At 38.5% G+C, this 25,645-nt stretch overlaps 1 protein-coding gene across 1 annotated transcript in view; it reads left to right on the top strand.

Moving 5' to 3' along the window:
• Positions 1–25,645, top strand: part of CSMD1 (CUB and Sushi multiple domains 1) — a 1,675,903-nt gene that overhangs the window by 1,248,690 nt on the left and 401,568 nt on the right. The window contains exons 19-21 of the mRNA XM_075861938.1: positions 1,514–1,630; positions 3,697–3,912; positions 9,173–9,361. Of these exons, the coding sequence (XP_075718053.1) occupies positions 1,514–1,630; positions 3,697–3,912; positions 9,173–9,361 (522 nt within the window). The remainder of the gene's footprint in view (positions 1–1,513; positions 1,631–3,696; positions 3,913–9,172; positions 9,362–25,645) is intronic.

Raw genomic sequence — 25,645 nt, 5'->3', positions numbered from 1 at the left:
ACATGTTAGGTCTTTGAGTGTTTGAACACAATAATTACTATTATGTCCAAAAAACACAGGAACCCTTACAAAATGGAAGCAGTACAGCTAGTTTTAAAACAGTTATTTGCAGACAGATGCACCTATATCATTAACAGTTGTTCAGACTTCTGCTTATTCTCTGACTCCAGCATACTGGGATAATGTTTAATACATGGAAACTTTGTCCTTTTTTTTACCTCTATCAGGGCTACTGTGTAGCTAATTGTAACTCTGTATGGAAACACATTGGCATAATGAACGTTTGAGTGCTTTATATCTATGCTACCTTAATAAGAATGATGAGAAATAATCACTTTGGAACAGAATACATCAAGAATATTATTTAGAAACAAAATATGTTCTGGCTAATATGCTCTAAATGAAAATATTAATGTGGGAGTCAGGCACCTGCTATTCTTTTTGAGTTGGTATTGTTATTAGTTGCCCATTAATATGAGTGTATTATTTGTACTACCATGTGAAAACTACTGATAAATAGTAGTCCCTACTAAATACAGTCCCTACTAAACATATGTTAGAGAGATTTTTGCCTTTAATAGTATATACTTTTGCTGCTGCTACTTCTACTACTTCTACTACTACTACTACTACTACTACTACTACTACTACTACGTCTACTAGTACTACTACTGTTACTCTTACTACTGCTACTTTTAATTTATAATAATATTTATGTATTTTAATATTTAAGTAATTAGAGCATATTTTTTATTTAGCAATGTCATGCTTTAATATACTGTATAGCTACTTTATCCCACACTGTAAATAATATTGAAATGAATGAAAACCGTAAGAAGAGGAATTTGCACTGCTTGCTACCAAGGAGCATAACGGCTGTCAAGTAGGCATTCTTACCCCAGTGTAGCCGTGTTGTCTCATTGTGTTCTGAGCAAGGAGACTGAGAAGACATGGTGGGATGATAATGGATGAAGCACAGAAAAGGTTGACATACATGGAGAAAGCAAAGGGGAAGAATAATGGAGAAGGAAGGAAATACCTGTGTATAATAACATTTGAACTAACTGTCACTATGTTAAGATTTTGACAGAGGCAAGTCAGTAGTTGTGGTCAATAAGGTTCCATGTCCTAAGATACTTTAATCAATAGAAATAAGTTTTAGCAGCTCTCTACTGAGATCATACCCCTTTTACTACCATCCACTTTCCTTGGTTCTCCTCTAAAAACTGAATACAAACAACATATTTAAGAGGAGCCAAAAAATAAATAAAATCAAGGTGAACTGAAGGAGCACAGTGTTCTGCAGGGAGCAACAGCCTCCTCTTTATAGTGGGTGGCAGAGGTCTTATTGCCCAGACCTCACCAATTACATCTTCAGCATCATGTCACGAGTTAAACAGTGTCGAACAGTGATTCTTAAAAAAGGTAGACTTTCATGAGCACATGTAAAAAATTATTGTTTAAGATTAAAAATTAATGTCTTATTCTACTAGTTGTCGTTTCTTTGTTTCAGCTTTATGTGGTGGATATATTCATGGAAAGAGTGGGACAATCCTTTCTCCAGGTTTTCCTGACTTTTACCCTAATTCTTTGAATTGTACATGGACAATTGAAGTATCACATGGAAAAGGTAAGTGATATATTACATTGACAACCATTTACTGCTGGAATTGGTGGTCATAAAATATTTTTAACACATGGCTAATTATCTTGCAAGCAGTTGCTTGTTTTGGAGTAATTGACTAGCACTAAGCGATGCAGGAGGAATGATGAAGTGAGCGGGCTCCATACACAGCGTGTGATGGCTGTGTAATACAGCCGACACCTCCTGGTAATGGACGGAATCAAAGATCACTTTGATTCTGCCCGTTTAACACCTTAAATTGTTATAATCAGGGGGCGCCCACCTCCAACATGCCATCAAACCCCCCACAATGCAATCGGTGGGTGCCGATGGTTGTCATGGCAGCATGGGGGCCTAATGAATGCCCCCAGGTCTACCATCTTTGTACTCCTTTGAAGCCAGGGCTTCAAAGGAGACTGTCAGTATCACGATATACTGCAATACATCAGTATTGCAGTATATTATGCAAGTGATCCAATGATTGCTGGTTCAAGTCCCCTAGGGGGACTAAGAAAAAAAAGTAAAAAAAAACCAGTTAAAGTCTTTTTTAATGTTCCAAAAACTAAATATTAAAAGTTTAAAAAAAAAACTTTTCCCATTTTCCCCTAAAGTAATGTTAACAAAACACAAAAGTTAACATAACTGCTATTGCTGCGTCTGTAAAAGTCCGAACTATCACAATATAGCGTTGTTTAACCCGCTCAGTGAACGCCGTGAAAACAAATATATACAAAACACGCAAATCACCTTAGCTCTCCAAATAAATGGAATAAAAAGTGATCAAAAAGTTGCATGTACCTCAAAATGGCATTGGTGAAAACTACAGGTCGCCCGGCAAAATTTAAGCCCCCACACCGCCCCCATCAATTTAGATGGAAAAATAAAAAGTTATGGCTCTCAGAATATGGCGACACAAAACATTTTTTTTAGCAAAGAGTTTTATTTTTCTAAAAGTGGTAAAACATAAAACAACACATATACATTTGGTATTGCCGTAATCGTATCAACCTGTAGAATAAGGTGAATATGTCGTTTTCACCACCTGATGGAGGTGGTAAAAGCAAAACCACAAAAAAATAACGTAATCACAGTTTTTTGCCCAATTCACCCCACAAATATTTTCTTTTAGTTTCCCAATATATTATGCAGTACAATAAATGGGGCCATGAAAAACTACAACTTGTCCCGCATAAAACAAGCCCTCATACGGCTATGTTGACGAGGAAATAAAAAAGTTATGGCTTTTGGAAAGCGGGGAGGAAAACACTAAAATGAAAAAAACACAAATTGGCCTAGTCTTTAAGGGGTTAAAGTCTGCCAGAGTGCCCAAACAGTTAACACTCCTTTGTGTCATCATTATTTCTTCAAATAGCATATGGAAAGTGGTTGTCCTGGTAGGACATTCAGTCTATTCTATCTCTGAAACCATAGCTTAATGTCAATATGAAAATCAGAATAACGCATCTATAATTAAAAAAATATAATAAAAAATGAAACAACTTTGCTAAAACCCTTAATTAAAAGCAAGGGTGTAGCTCAAGGGATCGTAGAGATCGCAGTTGAACCTGGGCTATTATGCCAAAGTTGGCCCAAAGGCCCCTCTGCCACATGAGAAGACACTAGTATTAAAAAGGCATATGCTAGATGGGGGTCCCTTATAGATTTATTCATTGGCAATTATTCATTGGGGTCCAAGAACATCAAGTTGTGCCTCTGAATAAAAATATCCTAGTGTGTAGTGTATATAGCTCTTATGTAAACCAATGTTTCGCTATGGTTACAGACTATAAACAAACTCTGGGCGTAGTCTGGTCAATCTGCTTTCTCTTCGTACTAACCTACAGACAGTAGGAGAACTGGTAGATGGAAATAACACAGGACTTCCGGTGTGGAGACACATAGGTTGACATAGGAGCTTTAGACAAAAAACTGTAGGATATATTGTAATCAACACATTTTTTATTGACACAACTTATAGTAACAAGAAAAATATAAAAATCAATCGTAAAAAAAGTGTTTGAATCATTACAGATTATTGTCAAATATTTATCACTTTGATCTTGCCTTTTCAGGTGTACAGCTGGTATTTCACACCTTTCATCTTGAAAGCTCTCACGACTACCTGTTAATAACTGAGGATGGCAGTTTTACTCATCCTGTGGCAAGACTGACAGGTTCAGTTCTACCACCTGCTATAAAAGCTGGACTTTTTGGGAATTTTACAGCTCAGCTTCGTTTTATATCAGATTTTTCTATCTCATATGAAGGATTTAACATTACATTTTCAGGTAAGAAAATTAAAATGTATTGAAACCAGACATTTATTAAGTAAGAAAATAACGGAGGGAAAAAGAGAATTGACAAAGTTTATTGGCTAACTGATTAGTCATACGCTTCAAGCTTTAAAAACCGGTTTGAGCATTTGGTCAGATGTGGTGTAGTAGACAATCTGAAAAGCAGTTGAGACTCACATATCATAAATGACTATATAGCTGAGCCTGGAAAATATTAGTATTTTATATGCAGTTCTCAAAATTGTTGCAATTTTTTAGCCATTGAAACATGGTGCCCATCAGATAATTCCAAGTAAAATGTCCCTTTGCTTATTATCAGCAGGTTCCATTATATATGCATACACATATTATATACCAGTATATATATATATATATATATATATATATATATATATATAGTGAAATCCAATGCACAAGACAGCACTCCAAGTTCAGTGAAGAAAATAGGATCTCTTTAATCACCACATGCACCGTTTCAGCCCTACTCCATGGGGCCTGCTTGAGAAAGGCCCCATGGAGTAGGGCTGAAACGTTGCATGTGGTGATTAAAGAGATCCGATTTTTTTTGTATTGGATCTCGCTGTTTATTTGGGACACTGGTCGTGTGTCTGAACGGGAACTTGTGCACCCAACACTGGAAGAACTGTGCTGCTTTTGCTTTATATATATATATATATATATATATATATATATATATATATATATATATATATATATATATATAAAAATAATATATCTATATATATATATATATATATATAATTGGGCATGCTACTATTTCAGATGAAACATGAGTTATGACATCAGCGTTTCTTCAGTAGTTTACATATATTCTAGTGTCAATTAGAAATAAAATTAGAGTTTCATACAAAATTAAATCATCAGTTTTAGAGGCCAAAGTGAAGAGTTCTAATGTACAGGACTCTTATTCCTATTCTTTTTTTTCCCTCTTTCTGAAATTTGTAACCTCCATCACCCCTTTGGCATTCAGGTCATTAAAGCTCATGTGACAGCTGCAAAAGAATCTTGTTATAGGAACATCTATATATAGTAATCCTGTGCAGAATTATTATTCAATGTGGAGCTCCTGATTTTGTCTACATTTTCATAATTGTCATTGGAATTGCATAGGAATTGCATTTAGAGCAATTATCAAATTTTTTCTAAAAAATCAAATGAAGCAACATTGTCACACTGACTGCACTTTGAAAGAATATCACATTTCGTGCACTGCCATCCTTCCTCTGAGTACAGATTTATATCTGGCAACTTATATTAGAAAGCCCATGCATGTATGCTCTTTCTACAAAATAGACCTGGCAGTCTAAAGTAAGGAAATGGTGCTAGTCTTTTAAGATTGGGAAGGCTTATAAAAAAAAATTGGGGTGATAATGTGTACATATTTGCTAAATGGATTATATATGCTAATGATATTACATTGAGTAATTGCGATCAAAAGGGAAAACAAAAGTATAGACACATAACAAAGCTTGTCTCCAACAAAACAGAAAAAGGGAGAGTAGCAGCAGCATAGCTATATAGTATACTTTTATTTACACTTAAAACTATATCTCGTGTGCCTTTATCATGTGAATGTGCAAGTGACTCAGTGCATGTGCAAATATAAAGACATGGCAGAGCTGAATTTGTTGTTTAAATGTTCATGCTGCGTCCAAATAGCTGTTAATGGGGTGTACTGGGACATATCATTGATGGTCTATGTAAAGTGTGATTGGTTCAATTCTGGTACACCAACCAATCAGCAGAAAGAAGAGGATGTTGTAGTGTTCATTTAAGCGCAACAACCCCTTCACTGTCCATGTAAATGTCTCTTGTCCATATGGTTGTGTCTAGAGATGAGCGAACCGGGACAACCGAACCCGGTTTCGGTCCGTACATCGGGAAAAGTTCGGTTCGCAGCGAATCCGAACTTCACTGGGTTCGGCCGAACACGTTTTGACCGAACCCGGTCAAAAATATTATACAAATCGGCAGCCACTTGTCTCTATCAATCACTGATAGAGAAAAGAGGCTGCTGATTAAAAATAAAATAAAAAGCATTTCATACGTAACCGGTCGTTGTCTTGGTGATGAGTCCCTCTTCTTCCTCCAGTCCGACCTTCTTTCCTGACGCGGCAGCCAGTGATTGGCTGCAGAGGCCGCTGCAGCCTGTGATTGGCTGCAGAGGCCGCGGCAGCCTGTGATTGTCTGCAGAGGCCGCGGCAGCCTGTGATTGGCTGCAGAGGCTGTCACGTGACGTGCATGACCGCCACTACAGCCTGTGATTGGTTGCAGCGAGCGGAGACATGGATGAAACGTTATCGCTGGAGGCCGGACAGGAGGAATGTAAGTATGAACGTATTTTTTATTTTTTTTTATTACATTAACATTTTATTTTCCGCGCGCCGAGCATGGTACTGTCAAGGTTGCTGAAAGAGTTAGTGCAGCCCATTAACTCTTTCAGCACCCTGGACAGTACCATGCTCGGCGCACAGAAATTACAGGTTCGGTCAGAACTAGTTCGGTCCGAATCAAACTTTTTCGTGAAATTCATAAGTGGAACTTTTCATAAGTTCGCTCATCTCTAGTTGTGTCTGGTACTGCAGTTCAGTTCCATTTACTTGAGTACCAGAACCAACTGCAAAGACATAGATGCCGCTTTGTCAGTTACTGCAGTGATGGGACTTATTAAGACTCAGACCCCCACAGATGAAACATTGATGGCCTTATGTATACTTCAAAAACTCACTAGGTTTACCTGCTTTCCTATAGAAGACCAAAAATAGCTCATTATACAAAGTGGCATACTGTATTATAATCTGCTTCATGAATAAAGTAATCTCTGCTATTATCATTCATACACAATGACTATCTATGGACAATGAACACTTAAAATTTAAAAAAAAAATACTTTGCGTGTATAATTACTTTAGCACCTTTATCTTGACTTTTGACACATTAAATAAAAATGTGGCTAGATCCCTTATCTTGACTTTTTCACTAACTTTTCCATGGCTTTTGTTGTGTGATATCACACTGCAGCAAGTTATCAGAATCAAGTTAATGATGGCTACATCTGTATGACCTTGTCCATTTTACAAACATGGTACAACAAGTTATAAGAGTGATCACTTCACTATGTTTTCATGTGATTTCCTTAAAGGGAATGTGTTGCTAGCAAAAAAAAATTTATTTTTTTTAGTTAAAGAATTAGTGTGTAGGTGATTAAACATTGTTCTAATTTTTTTTATTTTTTTCATGAGTCAGGAAATATTATAAATTAGATTCTAATTTATAATATTTCCCAGTGCTGGTCACTAGATGGAGCAATTCCCAAAATTGCAGCATTGCATGTGGTAAAGCAACCACATTGCTTTATGCTGCAAAATTGGAAAAAAATCCCTCGCTCTAGTGAGCTCTCAGAATCCCCCCCTCCTTTATCCTGGCTAGTGCCGGGAGAAACGAGGGGATTGAACGGTCAAACCTCCTACACTGTGTGTCACCATTTTTTTAGCTAACACACAGTGTAGTAGGTTTACATACAGTAGTAAACGCACACTGAAACATGAACATACATAGAAATAACTTACCTACCCCTGCCGCCGCCGCTCCCTCCGGTCCGTCCGCTCCATCTGCTGCCGCTGCTCCAAGTGCACAAGACCGGAAGCCGCGACCGGAAGTAGTAATCTTACTGTCCGGCCGCGACTTCCGGTCCACAGGAAAATGGTGCCGGACGGCGCACAGTTCAACTTGGACTGTGTGGGAGCGGCGCATGCGCCGTTCCCACATAGACGGCATACACCATAGTGGATGGAACGGGCCCCGTTCGCATTCACTATGGGACTGTAGCTGCCGTATTCCATGTCTGTATGTGTCGTTAATCGACACATACAGGAATGGAAAAAAAAATGGCAGCCCCCGTAGCGAAGAAAAAGTACAAAAATAAAAAAAAGTAACACACAAACACACAAATAAATATCAACGTTTTTAATAAAACACTAACATCAAACTGATATGAAAATTTTTTTTTTGGTGACACTGTTCCTTTAAATCAGGAATTTTTATATTGCCGTTCAGTTCAGTAAAAAAAGATTCTTTAGACTTGTTTTAAAAATTGAGATGTTATTTCACTAAAAATAATTAAGTTATCCAAAGATGATATGATCAGCAGGGCTACTGATCTTAAAATCCATATCTAATGGTATGTGTATTTCACTGCTAAGGCTTCGTTCACATCTGCGTCGGGACTCCATTCATGGGTTCCATCTCAGCTTTCCATCAGGGAATCCATGAACGGAATCCAAACTGAAACAAACAGAAACCATATTTTTCCGTTTGCATCACCATTGATATCAATGGTGACGGATCCCGTCCCTGTCGTGTAAGGGTTCTTTCGTTTTGATGTAATGAGTAGCACAGTCGACTACAGTATTGATTCCATCGAAACGATGGAACCCTTAAACAACGGTGACAATCGGAAACAATTTTCACCAGATCCGTCACCATTGAAATCAATGGTGATGCAAACGTAAACCTATGGTTTCCGTTTGTTTCAGTTTGGATTTCGTTCGGATTCCATTCATGGGTTCCCCTGACGGAAAGCTCTGACGGAACCCATGAACGGAGTCCCGACGCAAATGTGAACGAAGCCTCAAACCCTTAACACTCCTTGCTGTATTAGTATGTCAGGGGCCTCACTTAGTTGACAGCACTCTCACAATTGTTGATGAGAGGATGGCTGTAATACCACTTTTACCATCCTTTTCCTCACGCTTTCCTTATTATTCCCTTTTTGAGAAGTAGTGCAATCATCCTAAAAGGGGTGGCCTGATGTAGTAACCTTACCCTATGGAATCCTAAAATTCCCTTATCCTGTCTACACATTACTACATATTTCTTCCTGCTGTATAGCAGAATTGTTCAGAAAAGTATATAGAAAGGAAGATATCAGAAGCCTATTAACATACTCCCTCCTACTGTCGGAGCTGGAGCTTGAAGTGACAAGACAGATAGGAAGCTGTTGATTCGAAGATCCTCATGGCTTTTCTTAATTGTGTGGTTATTTAGATATGCTGGTAAATCCATATTTTCACAGTTGTCTTGGACTTCAAAATAAAAAATAAATAAAAAATGTGGTCCAAAAGAAGAAAAATGGCTTGGTCCTTAAGGAATTAATATATACATCCTTTATTTTCTTTTAGCATAAATTTGATATTTATACAATTATTATTTTCTGTTTATCTGGTTTGTGTAGAATATGACCTGGAGCCTTGTGATGATCCAGGGGTTCCTGCTTTTAGTAGAAGAATAGGCTTCCACTTTGGTGTTGGAGATGCCCTCACATTTTCCTGTTTTCCTGGATATCGTTTGGAGGGTTCTAATAGACTCACCTGCTTGGGAGGTGGCCGAAGAGTGTGGAGTACACCTCTTCCAAGGTGTGTGGGTAGGTGGTCACATGCTTTCATTTCATTCATTAAATTTTTACCAAAATAAGTTATATATTTCTTCCCATATGTAGTATAGAATCAAAATACATAATATATCGTTGATATTATGAAAACATATTACATTGCTACTATGTAGAAAAAATATTTGTTGCATTTTTAGAACCTTCCAAGTAGTTAATCAAAATATATGGGCAGAGTATAGTGCCAAATAAATAAGCACTGTAATTACGGGCCCAATGTTGCTTAAAAGGGTTGTCCGAGATTTTTTTTTTAATTTTTTTAATTTTTTTGATTAGTCAGCATCATACACTTCTCTTTACAATGCCCACTTGGTCATTAAGAACCTAGAGGGAAAACGAGAAAATACCACAGTGCCACATGGTGCAGATCACAAAAGAAAAAACAGGAAAAGAACAGTGGTGAAGATTTTGCTCACCTTTTGGAGTTCTGCAAGGTTAGGCACAACTCTACTGTAGGCAGGTAATAATATTATGAGGTGATGTAGCTGCAGCTAGGTCCAAACCGGTGGTACAGAGACAACCGCTCAATGAGACATAAAAGGAGAAAAACTAGAACCAAAAGTACAGCGCTGCTAACATCAATTGCAAGTCCAGACAGGGAGGTAATAAAATGGATTTATTGGGTTGTAAATAAAATAATTAATTAAATATGCAATTACTAGCGTCTTCATCAGGCCATGTGTCACTTGCAATTGATGTTAGCAGCGCTGTACTTTTGGTTCTAAGTTTTTCTCCTTATATTCCCCACTTGGTTATTAAGAACTAATTAGCATAAATTTATAATTGTTCATAACTTGCTCAAAAATGATCGTTTTTCAAAATAAAAACCAGTGTTGTTATCAACATTACAGCGCCGATAAGATTATGTAGGAGATATAAACTTATAAACTGATGACAGGGTCTCTTTAATGACCAAGCTATTTTTTACGTTTTTCCATTGTCGCATTCAAAGAGCTATAACTTTTTTAATTTTTGCATCGACATAGCTGTATAAGGTCTTGTTTTTTGCGGGACAAGTTGTATTTTTTAATAGCACTATTTTGGATTAACTTTTATTTACTTTTTTGGGGGGAATAGAAAAAAAACAGCAATGTCGCCACATTTTTTTTGCGTCCTAAATTTACGCCGTTTACCGTGGATATAAGTAACACAATATCTTTATTCAGCGGATTGTTATGATTGCAACGATACCAAATTTGTTTCGATTTTGTATGCTTTACTACTTTTACACAGTAAAAACACTTTTTTTTTCAAAATTGTTTGGTTTTGTGTCTCCATATTTGAAGAGCCATAACTTTTTTATTTTTCCACCGATTCAGCTGTATGGGAGCTTTCTGTTGGGGAACAACTTGTAGTTTTCATTGGTACAATTTTGGAGTACATGCGACTTTTTGATTACTTTTGATTCTATGTTTTGGGAGGGGTAGAAAACAGCAATTCTTGCATTGTTTTTTAATTTAATTTTTAAGGCATTAGCCAAGCGGGTAAAATAATGTAATAACTTTATAGTTGGGGTCGTTACGGATGCGGTGATATCAAATATGTGTAACTTTTTTACTTTTAATAATAAAAGCATTTTGTAAGGGGAAAAAGTGGGTTTTTCATTTTTTTATTTTTTATTAACTTTATTAAACTTTTTTTTTTTACTTTTCTACCAGTCCCACTAGGGGACTTCACTATGCAATCAACCGATCGCTTTTATAATGCACTGCAATACTTCTGTATTGCAGTGTATTACTGCCTGTCTGTAAAACGGACAGGCATCTGCTAGGCCATTTCTCTGGCATAGCCTAGCAGGCATTAACTAGAGGCAGACCTGGGGGGCCTTTATTAGGCCACTGGCTGCCTTAGAATACACTGGCACCCTGTGATCTTATTGCAGGATGCCGATGGGGTGAGAGAGGGAGCCCCATCTCCCCCAAAACCACTCGCTATTGCCACACTATGAAACTCTGTGTGCGTGACAGAGAGTTTCATAGTCTCAACGCTCTCACAGTAAAGAATCCCCATCTGTGATGAGGGTGAAACCTTTTTTCCTCTAGACATAGAGGATACCTGCTTGTCATTGCTACAGGCCTAGATGTAAAAATATATTGAGACAGCGCTCTGTACTGTCCATTCATCTATTTATACATTGTAATTAGATAACCCCTAAGCCGTCTTTTTTCTAAACTGAATAGCCCCAGGTTTGATAACCTTTCTTGGTACTGAAATCCATCCATTTTCTTAATTACCTTGGTCCTCCTCTTTTGCACTCGCTGTAGTTCAGCCCCGTTTTTCCTATACACAGTTGCACAAAATTGTACACAAAATTCCATGTGTGTTCTGATGGTTGCATAGAGGCAAAACTATGTTCTTGTCATGTGCACCTATGCCTCATTTTGATGCATCCCATGATTTTATTTGCCTTGGCAGCAACTGCCTGACACTGTTTACTAAAGTTAAGTTTACTGTCCACCAATATCCCTATTTAGAAATGTTTAGTTTAAAACTATATGGGTATGTTCACACAGCTTATTTCCGGCCGGTTTTAAATTGTAAAATAACCAGGTAAAAAACGGCCGTGAAAAAGATGTGCATGTCACTTCTTGAGCCGTTTTTGGAGCCGTTTTTCATTGACTCTATAGAAAAACAGCTCCAAAAACGTCCGTAAAAACGCTGCAAAAAATGCGACTTTAAATAAAAAACGTCTGAAAATTTTCAGACGTTTTTTATTTTGTGTGTGCACATACCCTTACACTAAATATCAAAACAAAAAAAAATGATATTACATTATAATACTAAACTCATTGAGAAGTTTTAGAAATAAAGATATAGACTGGGAAGAACTAATGTCAAATAATGGGACAAATGATAAATGGGAGATTTTCAAATCTACTTTGGGTAATTATAGTGCAAAATTTATTCCTATAGGTAACAAGTATAAACGACTAAAATTAAACTCCACATGGCTTACACCTTCTGTGAAAGGGGCAATACATGACAAAAAAAGGACATTTAAAAAATACAAATCTGAGGGTACATCTGCAGCCTTTGTAAAATATAAAGAGCTTAATAAAATCTGTAAAAATGTAATAAAATCAGCAAAAATACAAAATGAAAGGCAGGTGGCCAAGGATAGTAAAACAAATCCTAAAAAATTCTTCAAGCATATAAATGGGTTCTTCCGCTCTGTATATACAACAGAAGAAGGAGCAGCTGATGTAGCCGCTGCCGGTGCAGTTAATATATCAGTTGATATACTGAATTGGATGAATGTAGATATGGTCCAAGCTAAATTAAATAAAATAAATTTACACAAGGCCCCGGGACCAGATGAGTTACACCCTAGAGTTCTTAAAGAGCTTAGTTCAGTTATTTCTGTCCCCCTCTTCATAATATTTAGAGAGTCTCTCATGAGTGGTATAGTGCCAAGGGACTGGCGCAGGGCAAATGTGGTGCCTATTTTCAAAAACGGCTCTAGGTCTTCGCCGGGTAATTATAGACCAGTAAGCTTAACATCAATTGTGGGGAAAATGTTTGAGGGGCTATTGAGGGACTATATACAGAATTATGTGACAATAAATAGTATTATAAGTGACAGCCAGCATGGTTTTACAAAGGACAGAAGCTGTCAAACCAACCTGATTTGTTTTTATGAAGAGGTAAGCAGAAGCCTAGACAGAGGGGCTGCTGTGGATATAGTGTTTTTGGACTTTGCAAAGGCATTTGACACTGTCCCTCATAGACATCTAATGGGTAAATTAAGGACTATAGGTTTAGAAAGTATAGTTTGTAATTGGATTGAGAATTGGCTCAAGGACCGTATCCAGAGAGTTGTGGTCAATGATTCCTACTCTGAATGGTCCCCAGTTATAAGTGGTGTACCCCAGGGTTCAGTGCTGGGACCACTATTATTCAACTTATTTATTAATGATATAGAGGATGGGATTAATAGCACTATTTCTATTTTTGCAGATGACACCAAGCTATGCAATATAGTTCAGACTATGGAAGATGTTTCTGAATTGCAGGCAGATTTAAACAAACTAAGTGTTTGGGCGTCCACTTGGCAAATGAAGTTTAATGTAGATAAATGTAAAGTTATGCATCTGGGTACGAAAAACCTGCAAGCATCATATGTCCTAGGGGGAGCTACACTGGGGGAGTCAATTGTTGAGAAGGATCTGGGTGTACTTGTAAATCATAAACTAAATTTCAGCATGCAGTGTCAATCAGCTGCTTCAAAGGCCAGCAAAATATTGTCGTGTATCAAAAGAGGCATGGACTCGCGGGGCAGGGATGTAATATTACCACTTCACAAAGCATTAGTGAGGCCTCATCTAGAATATGCAGTCCAGTTCTGGGCTCCAGTTCATAGAAAGGATGCCCTGGAGTTGGAAAAAATACAAAGAAGAGCAACGAAGCTAATAAGGGGCATGGAGAATCTAAGTTATGAGGAAAGATTAAAAGAACTAAACCTATTTAGCCTTGAGAAAAGACGACTAAGGGGGGACATGATTAACTTATATAAATATATGAATGGCGCATACAAAAAATATGGTGAAATCCTGTTCCATGTAAAACCCCCTCAAAAACAAGGGGGCACTCCCTCCGTCTGGAGAAAAAAAGGTTCAACCTGCAGAGGCGACAAGCCTTCTTTACTGTGAGAACTGTGAATCTATGGAATAGCCTACCGCAGGAGCTGGTCACAGCAGGGACAGTAGATGGCTTTAAAAAAGGCTTAGATAATTTCCTAGAACAAAAAAATATTAACTGCTATGTGTAGACATTTTTTACTTCCCCTTTCCCATCCCACTTCCCCTTTCCCATCCCTTGGTTGAACTTGATGGACATGTGTCTTTTTTCAACCGTACAAACTATGTAACTATGTAAGTTAAATGGATAAGTGATGTCCTGAAGTTGAAATGTAAACCACATACATACATGGTCTGTGGTTGTATAAGCATTTCCTCCCCATGTAACCGGTTAAGTCTTCTTTCCTATACTATATATGCCAGGGTTACCTAGATATGTGCATGCTCTTGAGCCCTTATGTTAGATTAGCTGATATGTATATAGAATATGAATACTTTAGTAAGAAAACCCTTTTATTGCCGGTTCTTCTACTGTTTAGAATATAGAGCTAATGCTTTTATTAATCTGGCATAAATTGTATCCATGATATTTGCTATCATCTTATTATTATTATTATTATTATTATTATTATTATTATTATTATTATTATTATTATTATTATTGTTCCAACCACATGATAAAATAGTTCATAGTATTATCTAACTTTTCCCTGTTGCCTCATTTCTTGGAGCTATTGAGGAGTTTGTCATTCCCCTGCCTGCTTGTCTTTCTGCTCCTAAAATATATTGAATAATGTGAGTTTTCAATATACATATACAATAAACACATTTATCATGTGGTTATTATGTCACTACTAAGGAGATTTTGGTCATCTACAGTTGGGCAAATATTGAAGTTGTATAAAAACTACTTATGCTCTATACACACTAATGGCATGGCTTCTGTTTATAATGGTGCCATGACAGCTATGCATGATATGTTACAAACCCATACTTACAAATCCTAAACAACCTGACTTTTAATAGGGTTCATCAGGCTTCCATGGGAGAGGGTGGGAGGGTGTTTGAAGCAGATTGCTTTAAAAAATATTGGAACCCTGATAAACCTGATAAACTGGTAAATAGCATACATTTTTATTCTTTTCAGTTTCTTCTATCATCTGTAGACCGTGAATACTCAGACCTGTGTTAAAGGCTATGTACACCTTTGACATTGACTTTGTTTTTTCTTAAATTAAATTGTGCATCAATGTGATTGGTGCAACTTACTAAATACATTTTATTAAAATTTAGTTTAACTTTTTGAGATACAGCTGCTTTGTATCCTGTAAACAGAGCAGCTATATCTTGCACTGAATCATGTATTTGTCAGATCCGCGGGACTGACAGGTTCGGTGTCACTGACGCGCAGGATCGAGCTGCTCTCGATCACATCTAAGTGCATAACTTAGATGTGATTGATAACACGTGGATCCTGTATGTCAGATACACGCCGGACCCATTGTCACTAAACCCGTCAGTCGCGATCCTGATACAGGATACAAAGCAGATGTATCTCAAAAAGTAAAAATAATTTTTAATAAAAAGTATTTAGGGATTTGCACCAATAACAATGATGCACAATTTTATTTAAAAAAGAATGTCAAAGGTGTATATAGCCTTTACGAAGAGAAGAAAGTGTTTGATTCTACTACTTCTTTATCTCAAACCTAAGGGAGAATAATATCAGCTACATACATTGTACTTGACTCCCTATATACTTATTTATGCTGCCAGTCACTGTGTCAATACTGGAGTGCCTGCAGCAAAAAACAAAGCTGACAGTTTTACTCGGTGATCTCTCCTGCCAGATAGACACAGAGGGCTCGTGGTAGATGGAGTGCGAGTGACAGACATTTTTCTTTTTTGTTAATTGACTGTGTATGACTAAAGCAGGGTTGTTGAATGAAGCACTGTTAATTCTGCATTGCTAGAACATCTCTGCATAAGACACAAAGGACTATAGATGATATGCGCGCTGTGTGAAGGAAAAGTTTGCCAAAAAAATTGGAGTTTAAATGTGGGAAACAGCAGTTGTTCTATTTCTTATATTATCTGGTAAGCAAGTCTTGTTGCTTTTCACCATACTATAACACAACAGGTTATTCCTTTCTTGCAAGGAAAAATGTTGTGACTAAAATGTGAATTATCGTAAAGTTAGACTGGATAAACTACACTGCATAGGTGGAATCTAAAATGTATCAGCATGGCACATGCAGAATGATAAATTTGCTAGACATTTTATTTTTAGATGCTCCTCTCTTCTTTACACCACCTATATATATATATATATATATACAGTGAAGGAAATAAGTATTTGATCCCTTGCTGATTTAGTAAGTTTGTCCACTGTCAAAGACATGAACAGTCTAGAATTTTTAGGCTAGGTTAATTTTACCAGTGAGAGATAGATTATATATTTAAAAAAAAAAAGAAAATCACATAGTCAAAATTATATATTTTTTTTTTGCATTGTGCACAGAGAATAAGTATTTGATCCCTTTGGCAAACAAGACTTAATACTTGGTGGCAAAACCCTTGTTGGCAAGCACAGCAGTCAGACATTTTTTGCAGTTGATGATGAGGTTTGCACACATGTTAGATGGAATTTTGGCCCACTCCTCTTTGCAGATCATCTGTAAATCATTAAGATTTCGAGGCTGTCGCTTGGAAACTCGGACCTTCAGCTCCCTCCATAAGTTTTCGATGGGATTAAGGTCTGGAGACTGGCTAGGCCACTCCATGACCTTAATGTGCTTCTTTTTGAGCCACTCCTTTGTTGTCTTGGCTGTATGTTTCGGGTCATTGTCGTGCTGGAAGACCCAGCCACGAGCCATTTTTAATGTCCTGGTGGAGGGAAGGAGGTTGTCACTCAGGATTTGACGGTACATGGCTCCATCCATTCTCCCATTGATGCAGTGAAGTAGTCCTGTGCCCTTAGCAGAGAAACACCCCCAAAACATAATGTTTCCACCTCCATGCTTGACAGTGGGGATGGTGTTCTTTGGGTCATAGGCAGCATTTCTCTTCCTCCAAACACGACGAGTTGAGTTAATGCCAAAGAACTCAATTTTAGTCTCATCTGACCACAGCACCTTCTCCCAATCACTCTCAGAATCATCCAGATGTTCATTTGCAAACTTCAGACGCGCCTGTACATGTGCCTTCTTGAGCAGGGGGACCTTGCGGGCACTGCAGGATTTTAATCCATTACGGCGTAATGTGTTACCAATGGTTTTCTTGGTGACTGTGGTCCCAGCTGCCTTGAGATAATTAACAAGTTCCCCCCATGTAGTTTTCGGCTGAGCTCTCACCTTCCTCAGGATCAAGGATACCCCACGAGGTGAGATTTTGCATGGAGCCCCAGATCGATGTCGATTGACAGTCATTTTGTATGTCTTCCATTTTCTTACTATTGCACCAACAGTTGTCTCCTTCTCACCCAGCGTCTTACTTATGGTTTTGTAGCCCATTCCAGCCTTGTGCTGGTCTATGATCTTGTCCCTGATATCCTTAGAAAGCTCTTTGGTCTTGCCCATGTTGTAGAGGTTAGAGTCAGACTGATTAATTGAGTCTGTGGACAGGAGTCTTTTATACAGGTGACCATGTAAGACAGCTGTCTTTAATTCAGGCACCAAGTTGATTTGGAGCGTGTAACTGGTCTGGAGGAGGCTGAACTCTTAATGGTTGGTAGGGGATCAAATACTTATTTCTCTGTGCACAATGCAAATAAATATATATAATTTTGACTATGTGATTTTCTTTTTTTTTATATATATATAATCTATCTCTCACTGATAAAATTAACCTAGCCTAAAAATTCTAGAATGTTCATGTCTTTGACAGTGGGCAAACTTACAAAATCAGCAAGGGATCAAATACTTATTTCCTTCACCGACACTAATGCCATCTAAACCACTAGATATAAATAAATATGCACTAAAGCTAAATCTACTTACAAATAGGGAGGTTCTTAGTGCACATTTTGATCAAAAAGTGTTAGCCCACCTGCCACGACAAGGCGACCTCTGTAAGGTGGGAACCTACGCTGCACATACACCCAGAACTGGGACTAAGCATACATATATACCTGGGGATGGTAGGATCCAGCATTGAACTGATTAAAATCACCCAGGGCAGAATGGGAGGAGTGCAAGAACAACAAGTGGAGGCAGTCACTAACCCCACATATATGGATCCCATAAACACAACAAAAATTGAACAGCACATTCCAACTAAATGATACAAAATGTATGCAGGTGCAAGAACACCTATGACTGCAGATATACAGCAGATATAAAAAATGGCGACAGCACCCTGCGACACTAATGCCACCTAAACCACTAGATATAAATAAATATGCACTAAAGCTAAATCTACTTACAAATAGGGAGGTTCTTAGTGCACATTTTGATCAAAAAGTGTTAGCCCACCTGCCACGACAAGGCGACCTCTGTAAGGTGGGAACCTACGCTGCACATACACCCAGAACTGGGACTAAGCCTACATATATACTTGGGGATATATACATATATCTCAATAGCAATGATCGCTGATTATCTATATTAATGGCTATATGTGCATAAGGGGTTAAATTACCACTGCTATTATTATGGTACTGATTTCTATCCCAATAACTATATTTCACCACCTGATACATGCCTGATTGACTTTAACTATGTACCACCACTAGATATATACCAATAGCCAAAATTAGCTATTACCTGTTTTGTTAATGTGATGACCTTGATACTACACGCCTTACTGAGGTGCAGGGCGGAGATGTTGATGCAACTGCATGGTTTATAGGCAGTAAAGGCTCCTCCAAGTTTGACATCCGCACAGTAGCGATCCTCAGCATGCACAGTAGGGAAAGCTGAAAGCCACGAGTACCTTGCATGATCTGTAAGACTTGTACTTTATTTTGATCCAGATATCCATCCTTAGATATTTGTGTAAGTATTTATATGCTACTATGACTAGAATATTGATACTTGATTGTATTTTACTACAAAATTATTTTAAAATAATTGACTACAGTACGCTAGTACTTGTATATTTGCATAAATAATTCTAGAGGGGATAATACCCCCTATGTAGGCTGCACCTTGCACTCTGTTTGTCTGCTTGAAGAAAAAAAACACGTTAGGTTGAGATATCACATGGTTCGGGGAATAAAATACACAAAGCTTGTTTTTGTTTTGCACATAGGACGAGTGCCACAGTCTTTTCTTCTAACTTCTATTGGTGATAAATTTGGTGCATTTTGTAACTCCTTTTAACCACTCCTATTATTCCAGACACTATTAAAAACGATGTGCAAAAATTGTTGCAAGATCTACGCCATATTTTCTAGTGCATTCTGCATAGTAAATCTCCACCATTGTGTGCTGAATTGATAATGCAAACAAAAAACTAAAAAATATAATTATTGATTTTTTTTTAAAATGACCTCCAGTAGTCTGTTAGTTTTAATAGTCAACCATGTGTTACTTACTATATCACATGGTAATCAGGATTGTATGATAACCTGACAACTTTCTGTCTCCATTTATGTTGGCCTAAAATATATTTATTATTCCAATCATTGTATAAAAAATACAGGATGCTAAGCTGCACTAATGCCGAGTTCCCATGGGTCGGATAGGCTGCGTAAAAATCACACAGCGTGTCCGACCCGGAACCCGCAGTACAATCCATCTGAAAAATTGCACCACATTGTGGTGCGGTTTTTCAAACGGTATTTCCGCTACGGAAGAAAGTGCTTATACTTACCCCCACCGTCTTCCCTACGAGTAGTACGGCCCCCTACGATGACATTGCAGGCTATGTGACACTGCAGCCTGTGATTGGCTGCAGCGGTCACATGGGATAAAACATCATCCCAGGAGGCCGGACTGCAGGAAGAAGGAGGGCGTTCTGGGTAAGTATGATTTTTTTTTTGTTTTTGTTTTCAGAGTTGTTTTCCCTAATCGCTGCGATTACGCCGCAAATTTCGCAACACTTGGCTTTCTGTTGCAGGTTTTGCATCCCCATTTAATTGAATGGGGAAAACCCGCAACAGAAAATCAACAAAAACGCAGCATAAATTGACATGCTGCAAAATTAAATTCCACAGGTCAACTTATTAACGCATGACATTTTCTAAATCTCATCCACTTTGCTGCTACTATAAATGCTGTGGAATTTCCATACACAATTCCGTTGCAGAAATTCTGCAGCGTTTACGTTATGTGGGAACCCGGCCTAAGAGTTGAGAGTGAACTTAAGAGTTAAATACCCTCTTTCTAATATGTGTTTTTATTTACAATGTAGGCCAGAAGTCAGGACAGGCAGCAGACGTCGTTACGGGTATGGATAGCAATAGTTCAAGGCAGGCGGCAAGCAAGGATAGTACAAGTTCAGGCAGAGGTCACAACAGGAAATCCAGACAAAGGCAGAAGGCAAGGTAACAGGGAAAACTGGGTACGGGGAAGCTCACAGGGATAACTTGGTTGAACAAGCAAGGATTTGAGGGAGGACGATCCTTAAATAGGAAGTCTTAGGATTTTGGGACATTCCAGCCCTTTAAGAAGGGAAGAGTCAGCGTGTGCGCCCTCTAGTGGCTGCAGCCGCACATCGCAGATGATGGCCGTGGAGGGAGGTGAGAGATGCAGTTTCCTGACGACGCCCAGAACTTGAAGAGCGTCCGGATCGGGTGAGTGGAGCTCGGGTCGAGCATGAGGGAATAGAGGGTACAGGAACTGGAGCAGAGGCCGTGGAAGCAGTGGGGAATGGCGCGGCAGCCATTACAGTAACCCCCTTTACGCCCCGTCTTTTTTGACTTGCTTGGGAACCTTCTTTAAAGTCCTTGATGAGAGCTGGGGCGTTGACATTCTCCACGGGCTCCCATGAGCCCTCCTCTGGACCATAATCCTTCCAGTCCACCAGGTACCACAATCTCCCCCATGTTCTTTTGACATCAAGGATCTCTTTAATCTCAAACTCAGCATTAGCCGCAGGAGCAGGATGTACAGGAACTTTTTGGGAAAATCAGTTGAATATTGTAGGTTTCAGCAGAGAAATGTGGAAAGATTTAGAGATTTTCAGAGACTGAGGAAAGCGAAGTCTGAAAGTTACCGGATTAATATGTTCTGTTATCTCATAAGGACCCAGAAAACTAGGAGCCAGTTTGTAACAAGGGGTGTTCAGTCGGTGGACAGCCAGATTTTATCAGGAAAGAGCTGCGGCGGTATACTATGTTTTTTATCCGCGTTTCTCTTGAACCTGGCTACGGCTTTGTGGATGGAGTCCTTGGCCTCCTGCCATATATGTACAAAGTCACAGTGGACCCTGTTAGCAGCTTGAACCTCAGAAGGTACAGAAACTGGTAGAGGTATTCCTGGGTGTTGGTCATACACCAAGAAGAAAGGAAAAGAGCGGGTAGATTCCCCCGTATATTTGTTGTAGGCAAATTCGGCCCATGGAAGTAGACCTGCCCAGTCGTCTTGTCGTGGAGACACAAAATTCCTGAGAAAACTTTCAAGTATTTGATTTATCCGCTCCGCTTGACCACTGGCTTGAGGATGGTAAGCGGAAGAGAAGTCAAGTTTGACCTCCAGCAGTTTGCACAAGTCCAATCATCATACAGCTTCTCCCCCTTCCATGCCCAGCAGCACAGTAGGATTATATAGTATACAGCTTCAATTCCCGACTGTGTTTTCAACTGGTGATACCTCCGGTTGTTTCACAGCTAGAAATCCTGGTGCCATATAAAAGATTAGAATCCCATCATTCATATGACACCAGAACCACTGTTTTAGGTGGTCCACAGCCAAAGATATGGCTGTTTTAAGTGATCCACCTTCCCTCCAGCCTCAGTCTCTCACACTGTGTGAAGCATCTTCATGCTGATAGGACGGCGTCAGAGGCTGTGGGGTAGCTCCACCTCAGGAGAATCGCTGGTGTTGACACTCACTTGTCTAGTATAGGTTCATTTGCATATTTTGAAATAAGCTCATAACTTTTAAAATAATAAACGTTTTAAGACACTATTTTCACTCGCATTATCTGTGTGACAGCACCTATTAGATTAGCTAGGAGATTGGGCATTACTAAACTAGTAACAGATCCTCTTTAAGAACTGACTGTTCACTTGCTGCCTGCTCACTTCACCTGACAGTGGTTTTAATATTATATCTAAAGTGGGTTTTACATTGGGCGATTATCGGGCAGACAAGCGTTCATAGAATGCTTGTTGCCGATAATTGACATGTGTAAATAGGGCAGCGATCAGCAGATGAACGAGCAAATGCTCGATCCTCTGCTGATCATAATGTTTTAATAAAGTAAAATATTATCGTTGTCGGCAGCACATTTCCCTGTTTAAACAGGGTGACGTGCTGCTGACATGATAATAACGTATGGGGATGAGCGATCGGAGTAACAACCGCTCGTCCCCATCCATAGCTCCGGGTGATAGTAGCAAACGAGCGTCGATCAACGATGTCTCGTTGGTCGGCGCTCGCTGCATCGGCCAATTATTGGCCGGTGTAAAAGGGCCTTAAGTGGTGTACATGCAAGCACACTGCAATAAATGTGCTAATGAATGCTCTTTATGCATTAACATTGTGTGTCTGGTCTTTGGTTCCTTTCAACTTTAATATGAGTCATGCTTTTCTTGATAAGACACTGTTAAAATCTTGATTAGAAAACATGCAAATTAAGCACAGTAAAGTGACTGGAAAGTGAAGCAAGAATCAATATGTACTCCCTTGCAAAATACTGTATAACCTATGTAACACCATAATTAGTGCAGTGACTTTCTAAAGAGCAGTCTTTATTTGATATAAATCTATTAGTACAAAGGCTATATGACCTGTGTTGTGTTCCTTTTTAACCAGTTTAATTAATTGAGCACTTGCAACAATAGTGATATCAGCCAAAATATGTGCCTAGACTTAAACAGAGATCTTTGGCGGATTATGCCACTCAGTGTATGCTAATAACTTCTGAATAAGAAAAGGTAATCTCATCGCTTCTAGTGACACCAGAAACACTTATCACTATTTAAAGACGGTTAAAAATAAAACCTCAAGCGCAGTTTAGTTTAGAAAAACATAAATTTTTACTTTGTTCCCTACAGATTGCCATAAATTTAATCTGTGGTCTTACTTTTGGTGAAACAATGCTACTAGGTTAGGGAATTGCATAAACAGTACTTTCCTAGTGTATTTTTATATCTGAATCATGGTCTTACATGTAATTGTCATCCAGTAATAAAACAGGGAAGCTATTGGGGAATTGAGGAGTTCTCCTGTCCTCCTGGCAGTTTATCATCAGATATCAGAACGAGCATAGGCTGCCTAAGGCTGGATTTAGACACAGAGTTTTGCTGCTTTTATTTTATTTTTCTTGACGTTTTTAATGATGTTTTTTTGCCTCTTATTTTTTGTGTTTTTTTAGTGCGGCCAGATTTTACATTAAAGTCTATAGTAAAATATAAAATGTACTACATACAACTGTGTTTTGGTTTGTGGCAAGTTTGTGATCAGTGGCTTTTATTCCCAAATACAGCATGTTCTGGATATGGCGTTTTGCAGGTGTTTTTCCTATAGGTTTCTCTATTGAACTTCAAAAACGCCCAAAAAAAACTTGCACAAAATGACACTAAATGTAAAATGCCTTAAAAAAATCTTTGGGAAGAAGTTGAAATATCCAGAAAAATTCTGTGTGTGAAGAAGGCCTTAAATAGTAGCCTATGGTCTCAGATGCATAACTTGAATCTCCTAAGCTACAATGCAAACTCTGTAACAGGGTCCCCACCTACCATGTGACATTTATAATACCGGTTGTCTTTTTTTTTGTGGTAAAGCATCACTAGGGCCCAAGTAAAAACACTATTGTAGCATCCTCTATACCTACGCCCGAGGTCTCCTTATGATCCTGAAGGTTCTTATAATTATCAAATTGTTGCTTATGTAAAGGGAAATATTCCAATTTCTAGTGCCCTTTTTCTCAGGTTTTTGGTATTATGTTTGTATTCTATTCAGATTGTATAATATGAAAGGGTAACTAAACTTTCAGAAAACTTCTAACATGTCATAGTCACACGTCAGAAGTTTTGATCGGTGTGGGTCCGAGCACTGAGACCCCCACTGTTGATTCAATCCTGACCAAAATATATTAGACTGAAGGTTTAGGGGTGGGTGTGTCAACTGACATCCGTCCAGTACACTTATCCAGATCCAAATCCATTAGTTATATTAATATATCTGAGAGAAGTAAGAGACACAGAGACAATGATTTTTATACCCAAAAATATGCTTCTCTGATTTATTGAGGTCAGCCAATTGTTTACAATGTGACGGCTCTATCTCAGCCAATTACATACAATTGGGAGCTGCTAGTGCTCAGCCAATCAAAAGTATGAAAGGCTTTTTACATGTAATGCTTGGTTCACATCTGCATCAGGGCTCCATACATGGGTTCCATCAGAGTTCTCTGTCAGGGGAACCCATGAACGGAACCCTGGCTGAAACAAACAGAAACCATAAGTTTACGTTTGCATCACCACTAATTTCAATGTTGACGGATCCGGTGCAAATGGTTTCCGTTTATCACCGTTGTTTGAGGGTTCCATCGTTTTGAAGGGAATGAATAGCGCAGTCGACTAGTGTATTGATTCTGTCAAAATGATGGAACCCTTAAACAGTGACAAGCGGAAACCATTTTCCCCGCATCCGTCACCGTTTCAATCAATGGTGATGCAAACGGAAACCTATGGTTTCCGTTTGTTTCAGTCAGGGTCCCGTTCAATCTGTTCCCCTGACGGAAAGCTCAGATGGAACTCATGAACGCAGCCCTGCCCTGTGAGTGAATTTCCCATAACATGCAATGTCACGGACCCACAGCTGCCATATCTCCAGTCTATTCCCCATAGCAAAAATGCTAAACAAACTGTATTCCCAGACGGTATGGGGCGGGAAATTTGAAACAACTGGTAAATATTTAACTATATTCTCCATAACAAGGAATCATAACATTAGCTAAGAAATAAAAACATATAATTATTCAGACAATCCCAGCATGAATTTACTTCTTTTATAGAAACGGATGACTTTTCAAACACAAAATGGATTCTTTACGACAAGATGGATAATCCATGCAAGATAGAGTCACATAACCACACTTTCAAAATGGAGTTACATAAGCCAATTTTACTCACTTTTACACCCATCAGTCACTAAAACAAAGCGGCAGAAGCGCTCGGGTGAGCGCTGAGCAGCTTTGTTTCTGATTGGCTTTTCTCGGAATGCCGATGTATCAGTGTACAGGCCCATAGACTTTCTACTGCTGATTCATTTTAGCGATCAGTGGGGGTCTCAGTCCTCAGACCCCCACCGATCAAAACTTCTGACATGTCACTATGACATGTCAGAAGTTTTGTGAAAGTTTAATTACCCCTTAAATATAATTCAGAAGAAAATATATTCTTGGTAAGATTTGAATCCAGGATCCGGCAATGCATAGCTGTAGCTATTAGACCAAGTGGATTTACTTATGTTTCAGTGCAGTATAGTTTAGTAATCTTTACTTAAAAATTTAGAATTTAGAGCAATGAACATGAATGAGGAGGTAGAGGAAGAGGAAAGACAAAACCAGA

Source organism: Rhinoderma darwinii, chromosome 4 (genome assembly GCF_050947455.1).
Source record: "Rhinoderma darwinii isolate aRhiDar2 chromosome 4, aRhiDar2.hap1, whole genome shotgun sequence".
Lineage (NCBI taxonomy): Eukaryota > Metazoa > Chordata > Amphibia > Anura > Rhinodermatidae > Rhinoderma > Rhinoderma darwinii.
The sequence above is the reverse complement of the archived record's forward strand: the minus strand, read 5'-3'. Positions and strand labels throughout refer to the sequence as shown.